Source organism: Fulmarus glacialis, unplaced genomic scaffold (genome assembly GCF_000690835.1).
Source record: "Fulmarus glacialis isolate BGI_N327 unplaced genomic scaffold, ASM69083v1 scaffold9849, whole genome shotgun sequence".
Classification (NCBI taxonomy): Eukaryota; Metazoa; Chordata; class Aves; order Procellariiformes; family Procellariidae; genus Fulmarus; species Fulmarus glacialis.
Window position 1 is genome coordinate 9,243 of NW_009233845.1, and position 21,822 is coordinate 31,064.

Consider the following 21,822-nt stretch of genomic DNA (forward strand, 5'->3'; position numbering starts at 1 on the left):
AAAGAGTGGGCACACATAGCTGCGAATCAGATCTTGAGTAAGCTAGTTGACAAATGCTGCAGAGGACTGGGGGGCTGGTGCTGATCTGCTGACATGCAAAGGAAAGTCAAAGAACAACTGGTGAGAAGAGCAGCTGGACCTACAGCTGCCAGCTCCAGAGGCACCCCAATCCCCACATCCCTGGTACACCTGGATGGGTGCACTGACACGCACTGCTGCAAGAATTTGTTCTTCTGATGCCCAAGATATACAACATTGCCTTGAAGACCAAAGCAATTTCACTTTGAAACAAAAAATAAGCCTTTCCAGCTCTTACTGGGATCAGTGGAATTTTTTAAGAAAAACAGGATCAGGCCAGGATAATCCCACAGGCCAAGTGTTTTTATGCCTCTAACAACAACTGAATTAGAAGAGCAGAGAATGCAGTAGGTGGTAAATTAGTCCATATAATTGCGGTGTCCTACACAAAGATAGAAGGTACTTCCTTCTTCAGGTCTCCCACATGAACAATGTACTTGATATGATGTACAGAAATAGTGTGCACAAACAATCCATAATTTTCCCTAATTTCCTTAAAGCCCTACAGTTTAAGCAATTTAACTGATCAATCAGTAAAAAACACGCAGAGGCACAAGATGCCATCAGGTTGCACGTAACACCAAAAAACCCTTGGAATTAGTCATGGAATTATTACCGCAATCTTATGGTGGCATCACAAAAAAATCTCATGGTAAAACTAGTTCTGGGATATACTATGGTCACCTTGCAGCTGACAATATGCCTGCTATGAGGAAAAATCCTAATATGCACTTAATACAGAAAGTCCAACAGATGTCCAGAATAGGAGTATGTGGCTTATTTATGTATTTAGGATGGCTGAAAAATTTTATATTACATGCTAAGTTTCCAGTAAGAAAGTCTATAAAAATGAAAAAGACAGTTACATTGAGACACTTGCATCTATCAATCTCTCTCTACACTTTTAAATAGATGGGAATAGTCTTTCTTCCTCTTTATTTGCATAAAATTATACTTCATTACAAGTTTTGTAATAATAAACAGTTTCTGTAATCGATTCTGTAATAAGTCTGAACAACTTCTATTGAATATCCTGCATTAGGACAATTCCTGTGTTTGGATCGATGAAAGCAGTCTTCCCCTTTTTATAGTAGGTTAGAGCTCATCGCGTGTAAAAAATGAAAACCAGGACGTTTCAGGCATTTTTCTAAACTTTTGCTAAAATACTTATAAAACCTTATTTCAGGGATGTTTAGCTCAACAGCTAAAACCAAAGAGAATGTATTACTGAAGGAAAATGTAAGCATATGGTTGGAAGAACATTATTTTAATGAGACTGTTAACCTTGTAATTCATTCCAAATTCGCTGGCCAGTCTACTACAGTGCCTCAAGCATGCCTCAGAACACAGAGATTAAAATAGAGAAAAATGATACTGTAACTTGTAGATAAATCAGGATCAACTTTCTAATTCAAAATATTAGATATTTAAAGAAGCATTCCATTTTGGGATGCAGAACAGATTGACAACACGTAAGTGAAGTCTTATCACAGGACTGAGATTTCCCATTGTCACTAGTAGATTCTCTTATTAAGATTCTTACCTTGCATCAAGCTGTAATCGTGTCTTTACTAACCAAATGGGATTAGTTGTTGTGATCGCAGTAAAACCTAAAATATTTAAAAAGAGAAGTTAGATGTGATAGTATCATAAGAGCAACTGCATCTAAGTTCGAAATGCACACAGTAAGGTACAGTAGATGCAAAAACTCGGACTATACTGATTTTTAGAAAGTACCCACTGAAGCCCTTTACTGTTATTTTATGAATCCATACAGCCAATAAACATTTAGCTTATTTTTTAATTTTACATTAATATTGAGTAAGTTTGATTCTTAGCAAGAGACAGCCCATATAAAATAAGCCAAATTGTGTACATTTCTCTGCCTATCTAACCATACCAACCCTGTTTTGAGACCATAGAACAGCAAAGCTAGCTAGACTAATATTAGCCAATTTGGAAAACATGTCAATAAGAACGCGTTGCAGATACAGCTATAGCAATTTGAGATCATATAAAACATTGTGTCAATTTAATTTGCTACCTGAAATACAATCCGAGTTTAAAAGCATGCAGACTGAATAAATGCTACTTTTGGTGCAGTTAAAAGGCATGTATTACTGTAAGTTAAGAGACCTTTTAATACTGAACTATAAAGAGCAGTTAAATTTGAGCCCTAATGTTTTATTTAGTATTCAAAGCAGAGATTGTTGGTTGGCCCAGAAATACTTTTACAAGGATATGAGTGTTTAAATTGTTAAAGTAAATAGTATGACTTCTAACTATCCAGACAGCCAGCAACTATTCGGGCTTGCATAAGGATTAAGGGTTAAAGCTTTGATTTTCAGTGCACTAAAGAAAAAGAAAAGGAAGAAAAAGAGAAAAGGAAACAAATTTAAAAAAAAATAAAGAAAAGAAGTAAGAATCACTCTTACTTCTGCACAACCGTGGAGAGAAAAAGAGCAGAGTGAAAAGCAGCTCTGGAAAAAAAAAAAAAACCATCTAGAGTTGTAATACCACACGTGCACCATTAATGAGGTGACATGTCTGCAGGAGAGAAAAGGAAGAGGGAAGAGCTGGAACATGGCCAGGCAAGAGATGATAAATTCAGACACTTGCTTTCTAAGTGACACACATCACTTGTATATCACTACAAAGACATGCTGCCCTCCTGCAAGGGAATGGACTGGGGTTGTGGGAAAGCAACAAAGAGTTACCTTGTTCAGTGCATATCTGGTGCACAATACTTATACAAGAAACAGGCTATCAATAAGCTTGTTTATGGATATCATTAACAGCTTACATAAATATATATATATATAGCAGAACTGCTTGCATACATGTTACTTCTGTTCAATCACAATCTAGGTTTACATTGCACACAAATGACTGCAATACTCAGAGAAATGCCAGGGGATCTTAACTGTTTTAAGGTTTGTTCTACCTCCCACCCCAAATCTTACATAGGTCATTCGGATTTTCAGTTACAGTTCTGAAGACACACTATGAGATTCAGCAGCTATTAAGCAGCTACTAACTTAGCTATATTTCTGTGCCAAAATAGCAAAGCCACATTAGGGATTTCAGTTTAATCTTTTGATTAAATAGATATTTAAACTGACTCAAACCTCTTAACTAAGTAACTTCCTGTGAATTCATTGTGTAGATAATAAAGGTTTGGATTTGGCTTCTTTCCCCCAACACATTACTCTTTTTTTCTATGTCTAGGTACATATATGTCCTTCACATGATGAAGCGAAATCCTAACAAGCCGAAAGCATTTTTCACCTGTATTTCATGTAGGCAAATAATTGTGTAAAAACTCAAAGCATCAGGGAACTACTCTGCCATAACAAGGCACAGGTTGTTTTTACATATTGCACCTGCAAAAAAGGTTCTGCACTTCAACTAGCCAGAGCCCTTCTGACCTGTCATTTAATGTCATAGAACCCCCATTGATTCCAGCAGCACTTGACCCTGGGTTGAATTAAACTGAAAGGAAACATTGTTCTTTCATTTTTTATTTCTTTCTACTAGCACTAAGAAAGCTTTAATTTTCTTTTACTTCAAATCAGAATCTTTCCATATCTATAGTGCAGTCCAGGGCACTAGGAATTCGTAGGACTGCAACAAAAGCTTTTCAATAAGGTGGGGAAAAATAACTAACTTACCCTACCACGCATTTTCCAGGAAAGATGTCTCTCAAAAAAAAAAGCTTTTAAGTCCCTCCTAGTTCTTAACTACAAGTGAACAAGACAAAAAAGTTTTTTGTATTCCAATTTAAGTTACATGCTTTGGAATTTTGTTACTGTATGTTACAGCGTTATCTGCTCAGCCCTTTCTCCTTCCTATTCAACCCCAAAAAAACGGTCTCTGTAGATCCTAAATCTGGAACAGGAAACACATAGGTGAGATCAGAGGCAGTGTCTGAGTGGCAGTAGTGACTAATTGCCCACAGCAGCAGCCTGATACTCCTAGGCAGGCTGGGAAGAGTGTATTGGAAATTGCCAGTGAAGCATGGTTGGCACAGGACACAACTTACTCTGTCCGAACTTGCACTCCCTGGGTTGCTCTAAACATTATTTAAGTATAGCACCCCTAACAGTAGGATCAGACACTTAGCAGCATAGCCAGTTTTCTTCCCTAGGGCTGTCGTAAGCCTAAATAGCATGACAGTTCGAACCAAAGCTTTCAAATCAAAGAGCCTTCAATAATTCAGGTTTCAGGATGAAACAAATACAGCTCAATTCTTACAGGTAATGTAGTAAATTCAGTTAGTGGAAAAAGAAAAATAAATTAAGAGTTGAGTGATGCTGACACCAAGGAAAGCATTCCAAACACATGAAACATCCAGAATTTTGGGATCTTTGATAAGATAAGCTTTTCTTTTTGAATACAGAAAATCTGTAGCAAAAGTACCTGTCAAAAAATAAAGGTGGGGTCTTTCAACAACTACTATGAACCTCTATCAATTGTTTCCCTTTTTTTTTTTTTAAAGAAGTCTCAGTGAACTTTATAATGCTTTACAATGCTTATCAGTGCGTTGTATCCTCAAGAAAGATTAAGATTCCAGATTCATTAGAAGTGTAGATCAATTTGGCAATATCAGAAACTCCTGTACTTTTCTGTTTTATTTTCTTCTACGAAATTGTATCCCAGTTTCAGATGGAAAGAGTTATCTCAATCTACTTTTTGAGCTATATCAGCTACTGACAGGTAAGATCCCAGGTATTCCTATTATGCATCACATTTCAAAGGTTAGGGTTTTTTTTTAATCTATAAGCCAATGTAATTGATACAGACGCATGTGAATATGAAATGTTGAATTAAAATTCAAAGTAGTAAAATAAAAACAAACCAAAAGAGAAAACAAAGAGACAGAAAGAAGATTGTATACATATTAAAAAAAGGAAAAGAAAAGAGGTCTTTGAAATAACGTGACAACACAGAATATCAGCTGCAGCACTTTAAAGGCAGCTCTGGGACACTGAAAAAAAATAAAAGGCCTGGCCTTGTTTAACCCAGTAGGGACACATTCAATTAGCCAGAGCTAAGTAAAGCAGCAGCTATCAGTGAAAGGTATTTTCCACCTTTCCCTGAACTGCACAGAAAAAAAATTAACTCTTAACAGAGTTAAGAAGTGATGTCTTTGCACAATGCACATAATTTGAGTTCAAGATAAAGAAAGTGAATTCCCCTTATTTTGTTTATTTAATAGATATTACAAACCCAATGTGTGGTTCTTACACTAGAGGCTGCAAGAGACGCTCAGTTCAGTACTCACGAGGTTTAAGTTAGTCCATATTTCTGCAGGAAGTGACCTGCGGATGGGGAGCATGAGATGACACGATCTCACTCTTTTCACGGGAGAAATGTACAGTAAATGCCTAAAATAGACACAGGCTTTTCTGTATCATAACAACAAGCAGTGACCTCATCAGACACATGTGTACAAATCGAATCCCATTGGAAGGATTTGTGAATTAGTCATTGTGAGATCTAACTGTTTTCAGGTAAAAGTTTAGGAAAAAAAGAAAGAAAAATAATCAGAACAGGCCACAGATATTAAAATAGTTGTGTAAAATGCACTGAGTACTGAAACTTCTGCTCATTTGCAGCAGTTCAATTTTTTATCTCCAAATACTTACCTATATATCAAATTTACAAGTGAACCCTCCTTCTTCCTCACTCCCTCCCAAATATCATTCAAAAAAGCTAGCCTTGTCTTAGCACTGCAAAAGATAGATGCCTTATGAAATCAAACTTTCTAGTACCAGTAATCAATGAACTAAATACGCACTTTCTTTGGTATTAAGTAACTGTGTACGTACTACTTAAAACTTACAAAAGTATGGTATCTCTGTAAGTAATAAAGTGGTCCCAATTTTTTTTTTTTTAATTAAAAAAAAAAATCTACACTTGGGTTGTTTTGCCAGTAGAGTTCCAGAAAGAATGGCAATAGTATACAAGGCAAAGTAGTTTTGCAGCAGATTTGGAACCATGTTGTCTGAATGAGGCTATGAATCATTAAAAAGGCAAACCAGAAAGCCATACAGGAATCAAGTATTTCATTCAGTTCTCTACAGAAGTTTTTATTCTCCATTGTGGCAAAAGAGATTGAGTAAGTGCAATGAGAAGGCAGAGCTTATAACGAATCTGAGAATTTTGCCTAACTGTGAAATGTACAGAGATAAACTATCTTCACACAAGCAAACATTCTCAATCTTGTAGTATGCTTCAGACATATTCACTGTCCAAGTTCACAAAAAGAGAACCATGTGATATACTGAGTAGTAAGCAAAAAAGATGGCCAAGTATTTCTTCATGTCGATACACAGGCATTTTAGGTATGAAGGTGACGTAAATTATATGCTGGAAGTTAGCACACAGTAAGAGAAACATTAATTTCTAATTGCATAAGGCATCAGTTACTAATATGTAGCATAATTCATCCTCCTTGGACAAAGTGAACTTACTAAAAGAATCTTAATAAATCCAAAAATATGTTTTATCTTGAGAAGGAAGAATCAGGTCTAAAACCAAACAAAAATGCTTAAAACACAATACCTCAGATTCTTGCTCCCAAAAATGCCACGTGCATAAAATAATCCTTATTTAACAATGACATCAGTCTAGCCTGAGATACTTACATATTAACATGATACACGTAAACAGTATTTAAAGTTGACTGAAATTCACTACTTACAGTACTTTCATATAACAATAAGTTAAAGAATTTTTTAAAATTGTATTTTTGCATCATTGTTGTATTTTGCAACCTACAGGAAAAGCTTCATAAGTGCAAACACCACCTCATGCTCATTAGGCATTAGAAGCCTTTATGTGACAGAAAGGTCATATCCAAACAAAAAAATCCCTCATTTAAGACTGAGTTACTCAATTCCTTACTGAAACCATTGGCAGCTGCAAAAGAAAAAAACCAATACTGATTATTTTTTGCTAATTATTAGAAGTGTTTATCCACCCTGCCAATTTCTAAATCTTAAGTTCCAGAGCAAATATTATGGTGACCTTCTAGGTTAACCTGTTTAAGTCAACCAATTAAGAGCTCACATTCAATCTTGTCCCTGTTATTTTGCCATTTCCTTAAGTTGATTTGCATTATATAGCAATACAAACCTTGCAGGTAAAACTGTTAATAGCTGGTTTAAGTGCATTTTCTGAAATATATTAGAATTACAAAAACATGGTTAGCATGTTCCCAAGAAAGCACTGTTAATTTTAGCTACAGTCCTTTACATATACATCAGAATACTGCCAGTAATGAGTATCAAATTGTTTGTCAAAGAACCTTCTTTTAAAGGTCTTCCAGAGAATGTAGTATACAGTGCCAAGCCATTTCAAAAGAAAGAAAATTGTGACCTGCAGCGTGAACCTGCACTGGGCATTCAGTTTCATTGGCTATATAGTTTAGGAATACAACTGCAGAACTAGGCAAGTGTGAGAAAGGTAACAGCCACAAAAGTATTCAATGTTAAAGCTGGTATACAAGTGTAAAAAAAAGTCAAACAGCAATTAAGGCTCAAATACATTTACCCCAGTCCCCTACAGTCGTAAGTACAAATGCATAATACCAACCTTCTGGAAGGGAAGCAAGTCAATAAGCAGATACTGAAAAACTACAGTCTGTGTCTGCAAGCACTTGGGAAAAGTCACTACAGCACATCTCCATAAATGTTCTTTTCATTATGGAATGAGGGCAGCAACTTACAAAGATAAGGAACACTCTGAACCTTTATTTTGTCTGCAGCATTGCATGAATTACACAAGTTGTCTTCAATTGAGGATAGACTTGTTTCTATTACCTGTACTTCCCCCCCCCCCCCCCCCTCAGAATTTAAAGACATGTTTTATCCCCTTGACAAAGAGCTGAAGGCAAGAAAAATGAATTATGTAATTAGGGTTTCTGGAGCAATTAACTGGTTAGGATAAACTTTTCATGAAGTCCCCTTCCACCTCATTCCCCATGCTGTTCACCTACAAACAAAACACACACTTCCAGGTGATAGAAAAATACTGCATCATCTGAGCACCTTATTTTGCTCATTCAAGACAAAATGGCTCTCCTTATATCTGTAAGTCAGAAGACTAAAAACTGCCATCACATTTCTCATGTGCTAGAGATGAGCATTAGCAGACATTAAAGATGTACATTATGCACTAGAGATGAGCATTAAACTAAAAAGCTAATGTCACTTAAATTTTCTACGCTATATAACAATTTCTTTGCATCAGATTATTAGCAAGTATCAAATAGAAAACTAATCCTATTCATTACTTTGGCATCACCTTTAGCAGTCCATTCCAGATTGCTAGTACTCACGTTATATACACTGGCTGTAAAATTTGACGGGAATTAGAAACTTCAACAGGCTACCATAAAATTGTCAGAATTCATCTGTGAAGTGTCTATGGCCTATATATACAGAAAAAAACTTTTCAAAATTTGTTTTTGTGTAGGAAAGACACAGGCAACAATAGGCAAAGTGTTGCCAGCCCAAGTTTTGATTTCCCAGCACAAGTCCATAACCATAACTCAGCTCAGTTGCCTTTAACTCCCCTTGTTAATGATCCCAAAGCACAGAACATACAAATCAAGCTGCTAAAGTATACCAAAGTTACACTGCAGATTTAAAGTAGGAATTAATTTCCAGAGATGAAAATACATGAAAACTACAGAAATCTGCTCTTCTATGTCACTTTAGTGGTAGAGCAAACTTCACAGACTGGTATTTGAGCAAAGGAGGAGAGAGTGTTACATACAGTTTATACAAATATTTGTAGGCTATTTCAGAAAGGCAAAAATAAGTCAGATGTACAAAGCTGTAACACAAAAAGTGATTAAAAAAACAGATTAAGAAGCATTAAGCCAGAGTTCAGTGCAAACAATGTTGTTTATAGCTTGCAGAGCAAAAAGTTACTGTTTTGAAAATTTTCATTTTACATTTCACAAATTTAACAATCAAGAAAGCAGGAAAGCAAGTCTTGCTAGAAAAGACTATTCACACCTTCATTAACACTAAGTGCAAAGTTTCACACATATATTCTCCAGATAGCTTGTTTAACGAGAGGCCAAAGAAGGTAACCACTACAAAAAGAGATCATTCAATCACTGAACTTTCTGTTTTGTTTTGGTTTTTCCACATTTATTGCCACCTCTCATTTGTAGATAGGACTCTAGAATGAAGCTAAAAAGTTACAGATCCTTACCTGCCACACCAGCTGAAATCATGTGTACCTGGGTAGAATCTGGATTGAAAATATTGTTCAATTTCTCCTTGCAGTTTGAGTAAGCAGCAAAATATATTGCTCTAAAATTAGAACAAAATCCAAGTTATGTTTTGTGTGTCGATACCCTTACAAGCAGTGCCTAACTTCACTAACTCAAGATGATCGTGGTTCAAGCCTTATTTCCTAAGTGGAAAACTATTCAAGGAATAATGCTTGCAAAGTAGCGGGACTATTCTAGGAACGGAGAGGGAAAAAAGTGTACTTTACAACTTCTCCCTCCGCAACAGCTCCAATTAACAATTGGTGAGCAGAAGGACAGATAATTAGAAATATGGCAGTGATTTTTGTGACACTAGGAAGTTTAGCCAGGGAAGCCAAACACTGCTGAACTAAGTGGAGTTACAGAATTCTGTATGTCTTTAACAATGGATCAAATTCGTACTAATGGGCATAAACTCAATTCAATAGCATTACAATGTCAAGAGAACTAGCAAGTATACAGCTTTTTTTTTTAAACCAAACAGCACACTTAATAGCATTCAAAATGTAAATATTGATAACTTGCAGTTATCTTTGTAACTTGTAGTTATAAATATAATGCTAGAACAGCTGTTTCTTTAGTTCTGTATTTAAACAGACATAGCTTTTTTCTCTGAATACACTACAGAGAAAAATATTTGCAAAATTGTACTATGTTCAAGTCTGTGGGCTTGTATCAAGACGAAGCTAGACATAAAAGTGAGTATGTCAATGTAATATATTAAGAAGGCACGTTTTCATCCATTAAAGCTAAAAACTTTATTTAAAGCACATTTAAAACTCACATTTAAGGTTCTAACTCATTTTTTTTAAACTTACAGATAACCCCCTACAAGAGAAAAAAATGAACATGCAAGTTTTCATGAACAGAACATTAACCTCGTTAGCTGTGCAAACATGTTTTTCTTTATTATAAAAAAAGATAAAGCGCTTGCTTCATAGGTGTAATTTCTAAAATGGAATCTGAACTCAGTTAAGTATACTGGATGTATTATGAAACATGCTTCTCTACAGCTTATTTAAACAAAGAGCTGCGGTTAAATCCACTTAGCTAATGCTTAATTGAAATGAAGTACTGGATGAAGACCAAGTCAGCTGGAGGGGAATGAGGATGTGCTTATAAATAAGACTTCACACATTATTCCACGTTAACATTTTCAGTATGAACAACGGGCAGGGGGGAAACAAGTTAAGTATTTCACTGGGGGAAGGAAAGGGAATTAGAAGATATAACAAAATTTACTGAAAAAAAAAAATTTTTGCAATTAAGGGTATTTTTCATTGAGGATAGTCACTTATAAAATGGATTTCATTACCATGTAAAAATTGATTTTTTTTTGTTTTTAACAGCAACGTTGAACATTCAGATCCAGACTGGACTATCAAACAAAAGTACAGGCTCTTCAGTTTAAGAAGTACCCCACAGGTGTCAAGAACAAAGAAAGCTACTGGAATTACTTCAGCTTTTCCAAAAAGCAATGCTAAATTAGTCATCAGAAAATATCTCAAGTATTCCTAATTCCTTAAAAATTCTGCTAAAATAAAAGTACTCCAATTCCTGAATTATGTTTTTCTCTTATTCATGCAGAGGATACACAGAGCAACACCTTATCTGTCAGATTTAAATAGAAGACAGATCAATGCTGAATGGAAAGTCCAGTTTAATAAAATTTTCCAGAAGCATCCAAAGACCTTAAACCAGAAAAGTTAAGATACTCCCCAAAGGGGTAGGGGAGTCCTCTCTCCTGCAGGAGACAGGCATAATAATGTCTTCTGTTCAGACCAAAAAAAAAAACCACAAAAGCAGGGCACTCAGTTAAGGGAAGAATAAAATCTTTGTGGAATATATTCCCTGTGGATAAAGACACTTCTCTTAAATAGAATAGAAGGGAATAAAAATGGGCCAGAAGATGACTGTAGCCTCTTCCAGGATTAAGTTTATCATGTTAGTTTTACATGGCTTTGTTTCCATACTCTTCCTTAGGTATTCTCCTATTTTTGGACTGAACTTAGGCTAACACTTGTATGTGAGGATCAATTCAAATTCAGGCATAACCTGCACCTCACTCTGACTGCCAGCACCAGCCAAGTTGCTAGAGCATTTGTGCTGATGCAGAGCAACTGACAGCAGCAATATCACTACCAATTAAACCAGATTTACATTCTCAGCTGCTGCACTCTCTGACACTGCCGCAGTACTCCTGGAGTCCAGCCCACTGCTGGATCTGCTTCCTCTGGGACAGCTGTAAGCATGTCATCCTACCCAGTCTTGCCCTTTTTGAAGGTTCAGAACAGGCTTCCTACCGCAGGGGGACAGTAGCCTCCGTTTCACCAGAATTCAGGAAGAAAAACCCACTATTTTAAGGCTACAGTCACACAATTGCTTCCTGAAGATGATGGATTAACTGAAAGCTAAATCTACCTTTGTATTTTCAAAGGCACAAACTTCTTTACGTGTGCAACTCCTTAAGCATTTTCCTTCTTAACTGGACAAGACTCTGCATAAGGGATAGTGTACAATAGTAAATACTATTATAGTAGCATATAGGATAGTAAATGCTGAGACAGTTGGTGCAGGGATGTGGGACCAGAGCTGCGGTGTACGTGAGTGCCTCAATTTCTCAGACAATTAAATTACCCGAGGAACCAAAGGTTATTTGCTATTAAGTATGTACAAGTGCAGATGCAAAAACTCGCTTCAAATAGATCTTAAATCCTGTGAATAACATACAGCAACCAAAATATCATCAAAATTATTTCATTTACCTGGAAGGAGCAACGCCTACTAAATTAGGACCTAGCCCTCTAAACAGAGAACGAGGACCTTCCTTTTGCAAGATCATCCTAGAAAACAAAAAAAGTGACAATACTGTAACATTCACATCAAAATTAAGGAACGCACTGACCACCAAGACTACATCATTTTAAGCTTTACTCTGTGTAAAACTTTCATAATAACTGACAATGTAGTGCTGCCCACAAAAGATTAGTAATTTCCTAGAATCAGCATAAAATAAAATTCCATTATTGCTTGACCCGTCATAGAAATCCAGGAACCAAATGCAGAAGTAGAGCCTTATGATGTCAATACAGACTTACCTCAAAGATAGGAACACACACATACATGGAGTTTTCTGTTATTAGGAAGTTAAAGAAAGTGTCCTTTTATCAGGGAGAAAATACTAAGCATGGAAATGTTCACATTCCTGTAGGTTCTAGATTGTTTGAGAGAAAAATATTTCATTCTGTTGTACATTCCTTCACCACCCTTTAGCTCCCAAAGTTTTTTGGGTGGGAGGGACAGGGAGTGAAAGGCAAGAGAGGAAAGGACAGAGACTTACAAAGGCTCAATTACAGCAAGTCATATGCCTTCTGAGAGCAGGTCAAGAAGATGTCAGCTCTACCGCTTATCATGCCCAGCCATGCACATCTTTTACAATCTATTATCTACTCTTCTCAAAAAGACAGAAGCCTCAACATGGCTTTGCATGTGCTACCCTGGTTGATTCTACAAGACTCCTAACAGTATACTAAGTTACATACCAGAAGTTAGAGGAAAATGGCCTTTCAGATACAAAATCCTGCCTTCCCCATCCCCATACATGATTTAAATCCACTAAGCGTTCAACTAGGAACCCATTCTTAGCTTTATTCTTTTTATAATATAGTGTCATTATTCTGACTACAGCAAAAGGAAATGGAAACCTCTGATGCGAGAAGCAGCCCTTTCTTGAGGCTAGCAGGGATTCCCTCCTATCAGTTCTGAACTGCTGCCTATGTGCTCCTACCCCAGCACTGCTGCTGGGCTGTGGAGCCAGTAGTTTTTCTTTTTCAACTCATTGCAGAAAAGACAATCCTTTCCTCCTCATGCAAGGTAACTCACTTAAATTTGAGCTTAACTGAAAAAGGAGTGTAACCCATGCAAAGAGTAACAACCACAGTAAAGCCTTAACATCTCATGGGACCACGTCCACTATAAACACAGTTCTGGAAAGACTGCTTGGGTGGCAGGGGGGTGTCACCTTCCATCTTTGTGGGATTTACAGAGAAACATAGGGTTACAAGCAGTGAATTGAGACCTCAGATGAGGCATTAATAGTACTTAGGTTTTTGGAATACCTATCCCATGTAACTGTGGTTTTTAGAAAGAGTTGAAAACCATTATGCAGCAAGGTACACTGGCACAGTAAGAGGATATCCATTAATATTCAGGTTTAGTGAAATCAATCTGTCCAACAATCTAAATGCTAATCGGATATGGTATTTTAAAAAGTATGGTAGGACACGGGAGGAGAAACAAGGACTATCTGCATCCCATCACTGCAAATTGCTCTAGCAATTGCTTTAGAACCAGATTTAAAGTTAATTCTTAACTACTTCACTAGATGTTGCAAAACAGAACTCTCTGCTTACCGATTTAGAAACACTGGCCAATACACACAAATAGTTCTCCTGTACATTTCTTCTTCAAAGAGACATGCAGGTTAATGACAAGTCAATTACTCAATAAAGCAAACTACCCCTGTATAAATGGCTACTTTGTTTGGAATTTACTATCAGAACAAACAGGTGAAAACCATCTATAGCACTGAAGGAGATTCCAAGTCTATTCTGATATCCAGCAACTGATTCACCACAGTTCTGCTGCTAAATCAAACTGGAAGTTTACATTTGTTTTCAGTAAGCAAAAATAAAGTTATGGTTCTGCACAGTTACCATCACTATTTAGGAATGCTGGCATATAATGTGTCCAGCAACATCTTAGCTTTGTGTCCATAACAATTAGATATGATTTCACTATGTGGGTAGAGTTGCTCCACAGCAATAATTGGAGTATTGAACACATACTCAAAAGCACTTTGGAAATACAAATTACTTAGACATGTCTGTCATCCTGAAAGCATTTCTAATACCTACGGAAGGAATTATTCCAAAAATCTTACCACATTCCAGAGCTCAGCATGGGCACAGTATCAGATTACAGCAAAGCTGAACCCAATTAACATGATCTGTGTCCACTTAAAACACTACTTAAAAATCACCACCACCACAACATCATGTGTTACACATATGTATATACACACATATAACTGTCGTGGTTTAACCTGGCAGGCAGCCAAACATCACGCAGCTTCTCGCTCACTCCCCCTCTCACCTCCCGGTGGGACAGGGAGAGAATCAGAAGGGTAAGAATGAGAAAAACTCGTGGGTTGAGATAAAGACAGTTTAATAGAACAGAAAAGGAAGGGATAATAATAATAATAAAAATACACAAAATGAATGATGCACAATGCAATTGCTCACCACCTGCGCTGACCGATAACCAAGTAGCAATTGCTACTTCCTGGAACACGCCTACCATTCATATACTGAGCATGACATCATATGGTATGGAATACCCCATTGGCCAGCCCAGCTGGGCCAGCTGTCCCGGCTATGCTCCCTCCCAGCCTCTTCCAGAGCATGGAAGCTGAATGTCCTTTACTAGCAGGGTACTTAGCAACAACTGAAAACATCAGTGTGTTATCAAGATTCTTCTCATACTAAATCCAAAACACAGCACTAGGAAGAAATTTAACTCTATCCCAGCCGAAATCAGGACAATAACATATGCATGTACACAAAGCAGCAGGAACCTCAGTGTCTTAAGAGAAACTTAGGAGTGAAGTGTACCAGGTCTACTTGTTTCTTCTGGATCTACGTGTCCCAAGACTTGACAGAGCAACAAAGAGTTAAAAAGAGGCTGCAACAGGATTTATAATGGTGGTAGTTACTGATGGTATTCTGCATTCACAGACATCAGCTGGAGGAGTTCCAGAGCCTACACTGAAAATAAGACACAACCTTTTTGCATTAAAGAGCAGATCCCAGAGCCTGCAGTGTTTATTGAAAGCAGTAAATCCATGGTTGGAAGAACAGCATAAATGCTCCGTATGGCCTCAGCTGACCTGCTTATGTCACATGGGGACATGGTGCCTCTGCATTGGGAGGCCGGTCAGATTTCCATTATCAAGACCTTAGGTTTAAACTCAGCAAGGTTAGTTATGAGAGGCATCTGCAATATGATATACACAACAGATATTTAAGAATAGGGAATTTGCTTTTGTTGCCAGAGAATGCAGTCACCTGTACCAGTTCTTCTGAGTTTGTTTCCTGACACAGATGCCTTTGAAGTCACCTCTGCTGATACTTAAGATGCAGAAGTGATTCCACAGCAATCAGTTAACTGAAATTTTGACATCATTTGCCTGATTCACTCTGCTTTTAGACTGAGTATTGTGAGCCTTAGAGCACTGCACTGAATTTGGTATGAGAAGAGACAATCAAATCCTGACACCTACAAGTCAGAAAACACCAAGTGACAGTAAAGGCATGAAAGTGATAGAGGGATCCAGTTTGACTTCCCCACTAAATAGCCCTAGTCCCTTAACCAGCAGACACCAAGAATTATTATGTCCTGCACCTACATATTTTTATTGTCACAGTCCATTGCCATGTCATTCAGCATTTTTTCATATTCACTGTATTTAAAGAACTTGAAACCCACAAAAGTTACTTGGCATCTCAGTTGTTTGACACTGATCTGGAAGTAAACACACATAAGCAAAGAACCAAAGCAGCAGAAGATAAGAGTCTTGTATCCCAGATAAACAAAACATGTCTAAGAAGCAGATTTAAAAAAAAAAAAACCCAAACAAAACAAACAAGCCCTATCAATGAAGTTGATCATCGACTACCTCTATCTCGGTCTGAATTTGCTTCCTGGGAAGACCAAGTTATTTTAGGTTTTAGGGATGGGTTTAAAGCATAGCAGGCTTCTAGCAGAGGGTCATATGAAACAAATATCTGTTCATCCTGCTACTCATTCAGATACATTTCTAAATAGAAGATAAGTTCATAACCAAACATTCAGGGAAGAAACTGAAGGGCTCAACTTCCATCAAGAGAAGCCAATAAGGCAAGTTTTGGATGGAGCTCTCCTTCCTCGTCACAATCAGAGCCCTTCCTTCCCACATACCTGTTCCCAACATGTTGACCCATCAGACTCTTATACATAAAAAGGCTCCGAATCAAAACTTCCACGTTAAGAATTATCGTCCATTCAAGGAGCTATTTGGGTACAACCTCAATTTAGGCAAATCCTATCCTCTAACCAGATTAAGCCTAAATCCTACACCGCAACTGCCAGAAGGGGCTCTCTACAAAGTACTTCTCACTAATTAACTGGAGATAGAAGATAATTGGTCTGAGTCTTATCAAATTCTTTCTAATGCAAGAAGCAGTAGCAGGTCCTTTCTGGAGGAAAACCAAATACTGAAGGTACCTCCCCATAACTGGCTAGCTTGAGTCCTCCAGAGTGAAGTGAACCCCGCCTGAACCTGGTCTGTACTAGCAGTTCAGCTGTGGCCATACAACTTTCCTGCTGGCTACTGAACATCACAAGCACTGGTGGCAAGGACAGGAGAGGCAGTCCCCGTTCAGTGAGATGTTATGCAAACAAAACATCCTAGATCATGGCAAAATCTGGCCTTTTTTATCTCTTACTACCTCTAAAAAAGTGTTACTAGTCACACATCCACCAGAAGATACCGAAATGCAAGGAAGGGTATGGGGTAGTGAAAGTTGAGAGAGACTAACAAACTTAGTTAATTTTCACAGGGCTTCCTGCCTCCATATTCAGCAACATCTATGATTTGGACACAAAACAGCTTAAAAAGTCTTATACTAACACTTTTTCAGGATGAAAATACAGTCTGGCACTTAAGCACTACAGTGCCCCCAGTGAGTTTTGGGGACGTAGTTTGAAGCTGTGAATTGTACAGGGTATATATGCTCTGGCTAATTCAAGGTACAAACTCAAGCATGAAGGACATTTGGAAAAGTGGAATGTGAAATTTAATTACAGTTAAAAGGCAAAATATGGAAAGTCATCTCATGGTAGCATCATGACAGACATAAGAGTCTGAATCTTTCATATGGATTTGTCCAACACACCTGACTCCTCCTCCCTCCCCAAAATGAACTGAAAACCTAATAACAAGTACACTCACTTCAAACAATGGAGAGGTCCAGGAGAAACTCTAGTTACTCGATTGACGCTAGCACCATTCACAGTGTTGAGATGGACTTCAGAGATATAGAGAGTCACAGAGGAGGACTGCAATCGTGTTTTCACAACTTCCAGTGGACATGTCAGAATTGCACCAACAGTACCTCCACATCTGCAAAAAGAAATAGGATCATCACATTCTTAACTGCAAAGAAACTGAAGGATACATTCACCTATAGTCAACATTATACTCAACACAGTCAAATTGCAAAAGGTGAAAAAACAACTAGAACATGCGTGACAGTGCTGCAGTTATTTGCCCTTGAAGACAAGCAAACTGCTAAGTCAGTTTCTTAACCCCACAACATGGAGTGAAAATTTAAACAGACAAAAATAAAGTTTCCCAAAGTAGTGAAGGTGCACAGTCTTCAGTACATGCTGTTCAAATCAGTCCTGGAAAGTAGCTCAGTATCTGAAATGTTTAACTTCTTATGGTAAATTTTAACTTTTTTGAATGTTTAGCGCGCTCCTGAGCACAAACAAGGTGCCAAAAATCCTTAAGGGTAGAAAAGATTTATGCACTATGCACACAGGGCTACATGTAAAAACTGGTAAAAACTGTGGTGTGGCAGTTTGATAAAATTAAAATACTTACGAAGACATCTTCAAAACTCCATTTGTATTTTGTGCATTGTACCATGAAAGCAGCGATTCTGAGTGTTTCCTGAGTTCTGCCCATTACAGCAAGACAGACTAGATTCTGAGTACAGAAAACTGTGGAGTAAAACTTGGGAAGACAAAAGAGCTTTAAGTGGCTAACCAGGTGAAGATTTGCAGATTTTGCTTCAGTCTGCCACTCATTTCTGTGAGCAAGCCAAGGCAAGCCGTGCATGACTTGTGCTGACAGTGAAGTTACTCCCATTCTGCTAGAGCAGAACACAGCCAAGAACATACTGCCTTTTAGCAGCTCTGCTTAGAGGATTCTTCTGGTGCTTGTTCATAACCGATTTATTAGTATCTACACTCCTTCTGTTTAACTACAATCACATACAGCCCCTAAGGGAAAAATATCAAATCCACAAACTCTGATTCCAAAGACAACCTCAAATTCCTTGACATTACCATTACAAAAAAAGTGCTTCCTTTGAACCTTTTCGGGGATCGGTATTCTTAACTTTGCCAAATACACTTCTTAAAACTATGACCAGGACACTATATGAACCCTTTTTAAAAAACAAGACAAACCAAAAACAACAAAAAAACTAAACCCAGATTTAAATAGGGTATTAATTAATGCTACTAACAACTCAGTCTGAAATCCACTAACACACAAATACAATTCGTACTAAATTCAAAGGGCCCAGCATTCACTTCTCTGATGCAATAACTAGCGCTGGTGTTGATAGTTATCAGCTATTTGGTTGCAACATGACAGGCTCAAACACCCCCAAAACCTTTAAGAAGCTGTAAGACTTGTTCAACAGTATTCTTTAAACAATGTCTTCCAAAATGCAAAGGAGAGTTCAGTACAAATTAGAAGTAATAGCTAAGACTCAAGATTCCTATAAACTTTCATAGGAAGGTAGCTTTTAGTCTACTGCAGAGAATACCAGAAATGATGGTAGTTGTTAGCACAGCACTGCATCCTAAAAAACTAATCTGTTTGTATGAATTGAACTGACAATACCAAACAGCTGCAAAGTAGGATAATGTTTGATAATGTTCACTTAATGCTCCATTTAAACCTAGTGACCTAGAGGTATCCTATTACTAAGCCTAAAGGCATCTTGTCCCACCCCTAACTCCAACATTAGGCTGAAGTCTACTCTCTTCCAAGTTTTAACTGAGAAAAGAAATCAAGTTTCTTGTCAGTCTGGAAAAAAGTGTTCTCACAGGAAGATGGAAGACAGTCTTCGCGTGTGTGCTGTACACATGCAGTAACAGACTGACACAGCTTTTAGAGTAGCATGTTTAAAACATCTCTGAATGAACAACTTGTTTACTCTTCTAATGGTAAGCTACAAACAGACTTTTTAAAATAAGAGTTGCAGGAAGAGACAGACTAGATGCGCTGATACTTATTTTAGCCAGTATTGGAAGCAGTAGGAGACTGTAACATGTTAAGGTTTATGACATGAATACCACATGAGAACCACAGGTAGACCAGCCCTCAAAGCAACTTGACATGGAGCTTTAGAGCTTGAGCACCTTCAAGACAAACAGCAAGTTACTGTGTTTCCTGCAGTTCAACAGCAGACACTGCTGTATGGTAATGTGCCTGTGCAGGCAATGTAGGAAATTGGCTTTAGAGATTATTTCCTTTCTTGCAACCCCTGTTTCTGATCCCCTCGAGCCCACTCCCTTTAAGATCCTTCTTGATTTTGGACAGGTTACATGAGGACTTGTTTTCAAGCAACAGTAATAGCAAGAGAAAGCACGTGGTATGGTTTATATTAATGAGATAAATACTATGGAAGGGGGAAGAAAGGAGGAGGAAAAAACTTGGTTTGCATTCTTCAACAGGGCTTGGAATTTGGAGCCTTTAATGCTACTGGCTTCACAGCTATGTCGCACTGGAAAAATTTTCCAAAGTTGAAGATTAACACTGAGCTGGAGTTTGTGTCCTGCATGCTCTCCTGCACCACACCCAAATCACCACAAGGGATGCCTGACTGCAACAGCACTTCTATCAGACATTCACTGTGGATGGGTTAGAAATACTTCATTCAGCAATGGATTACTAGGTTACTAGGGAAAAGGGGAGACATACAGCTACTCAATGCTTGTTCTTTTTAAGTCTGCCTACAGCAAGCTATGTTCAGTGATAATCAGCTGACGCAACAGCAGCCAGCACTATTTTTACATGCATCACAAGGAAGCAGCATACCAACTGCCTCCCTTTAAGAACTGCACCACATTCTGCCATTCAAGTAATTTCAAATAATCAGCACTCTTGGCAGTTTCTTACTGTTGTGTTGTTGGGTGGTTTTGTTTTTGTTTTTTTTTTCTTCTTTAAACAGTTTAAGATGTCTCAACTGAACCTGAGAATATTTTCAATGTTTTCCACTAACTATTGATAGTTTAGATCAAAATTCTCCTCTGTCCCCTATCTTCAAGATCTCAAATTGCTCCTTACAAATGAAGCAAGCAGAGAAGTTTTATAGTGCTATATGGTTCTGTATTGCTCACAAACACGTCTTTGCAAAATCCCCAATTTTTACTTTTGTCAAAATGTAATACCTCACTCTCCCAGATCTCAAAAAGCCCCATACAACAGAGAAAGCATCTGGAATTGAAGGCCTGACAGAAAAAGTCCCCAAATGTTGAGGAACCAGACCTTGCTCAGTAGTCACAAGATCCACTGAGTTTCAACTGAACCACTAAATGAAAGCATAATCCAGGAGCTACACTGATTTATCTAGTTCACTTGAACTTTAAGATAAACACTGCAAGGCTTGACAAAAATCTGTTTATGAGAAACTGCCAGTAAACATAGCTTGTAGGTAAACAAAGAAGAGAGACAATTCAATAACTATGCACCCTGTACAAATAAGCAACTTCTAAGAAGCATGCCAGCTGTTCTGTCACCAGCATCAATGAGTGTATTTTACTTAGAAATATATTTCCGGCCTTGCTTATTTAACACACTACTAGAAATACTGTGAAAGAGACAGCTACTTCTTTGTGCTCCAAGTCCTGGCAGGCCATTAACAGCCAGCCTCCAGCTTAGCAGAAGTGTTCTATAAATTGCCAGCAGACTGCCACCACCATTTCTGCCACCCTCCTCACCAGCTTAAATTAAGGGGAGTTTTTTTAGTTTGTGTCTTAGCACAAATTAGGGAGTAGCACAATTTGGAAAAACATTTTTTAAGAGTTAGAAAATTATTAGATTTCTTCTCCTCAATAACACAGGCAAGATTCTGTAAACTACTTAAGAAATTTCTACTACCTAAAACCACTCTGGGCTTCAGTTATCTCCTAGTGCAGTCATGCACTAGGCCCCAACAACTGTGACTTGTGAGAATGCTTACTAATGTGTAACTTTTTCCTCCACAATTAGATGAGTTTCACCTGGTAGAGAGTGAGTAAGCAACTACACTCCTGCCAGCAAAGTATAAACTGGAAGAGAAGGGCAAAACCTGAGACACTCCTGTGTCTGAATGTTTACAGCAGTTTCTAATGAACGCTGTTCAGAAGACCACTTACTCATCTTACCTATCCTAAATTTGACATTTGCTTCTAATCAATGATGTTTACTACAAGCCTTTTTCAGCTTTGCCAAGTGAGTATAAGAAAGTTGCAAAGCTGACTTTCATCAGAAATACCTGTAGGTCCCAAGTAATTTGAAGGGAAGAGCAAAGATCAGTAGGTAAATCCACAAAAATAAACACACAGGTAAAAAA

General features: G+C 37.7%; 1 protein-coding gene across 1 annotated transcript in view; it reads right to left on the reverse strand.

Annotated features, from left to right (window-relative positions):
* The window catches only part of SLC25A36 (solute carrier family 25 (pyrimidine nucleotide carrier ), member 36), a 21,022-nt gene extending 2,602 nt beyond the window's left edge, over positions 1-18,420 (reverse strand). Inside the window, exons 1-5 of the mRNA XM_009585454.1 lie at positions 18,374-18,420; positions 17,421-17,591; positions 12,136-12,213; positions 9,310-9,410; positions 1,622-1,688 (exon numbers count right to left, since the gene is read on the reverse strand). Coding sequence (XP_009583749.1) covers positions 1,622-1,688; positions 9,310-9,410; positions 12,136-12,213; positions 17,421-17,591; positions 18,374-18,420 — 464 coding nt within the window. The remainder of the gene's footprint in view (positions 1-1,621; positions 1,689-9,309; positions 9,411-12,135; positions 12,214-17,420; positions 17,592-18,373) is intronic.
* Positions 18,421-21,822: the final 3,402 nt, after the last annotated feature.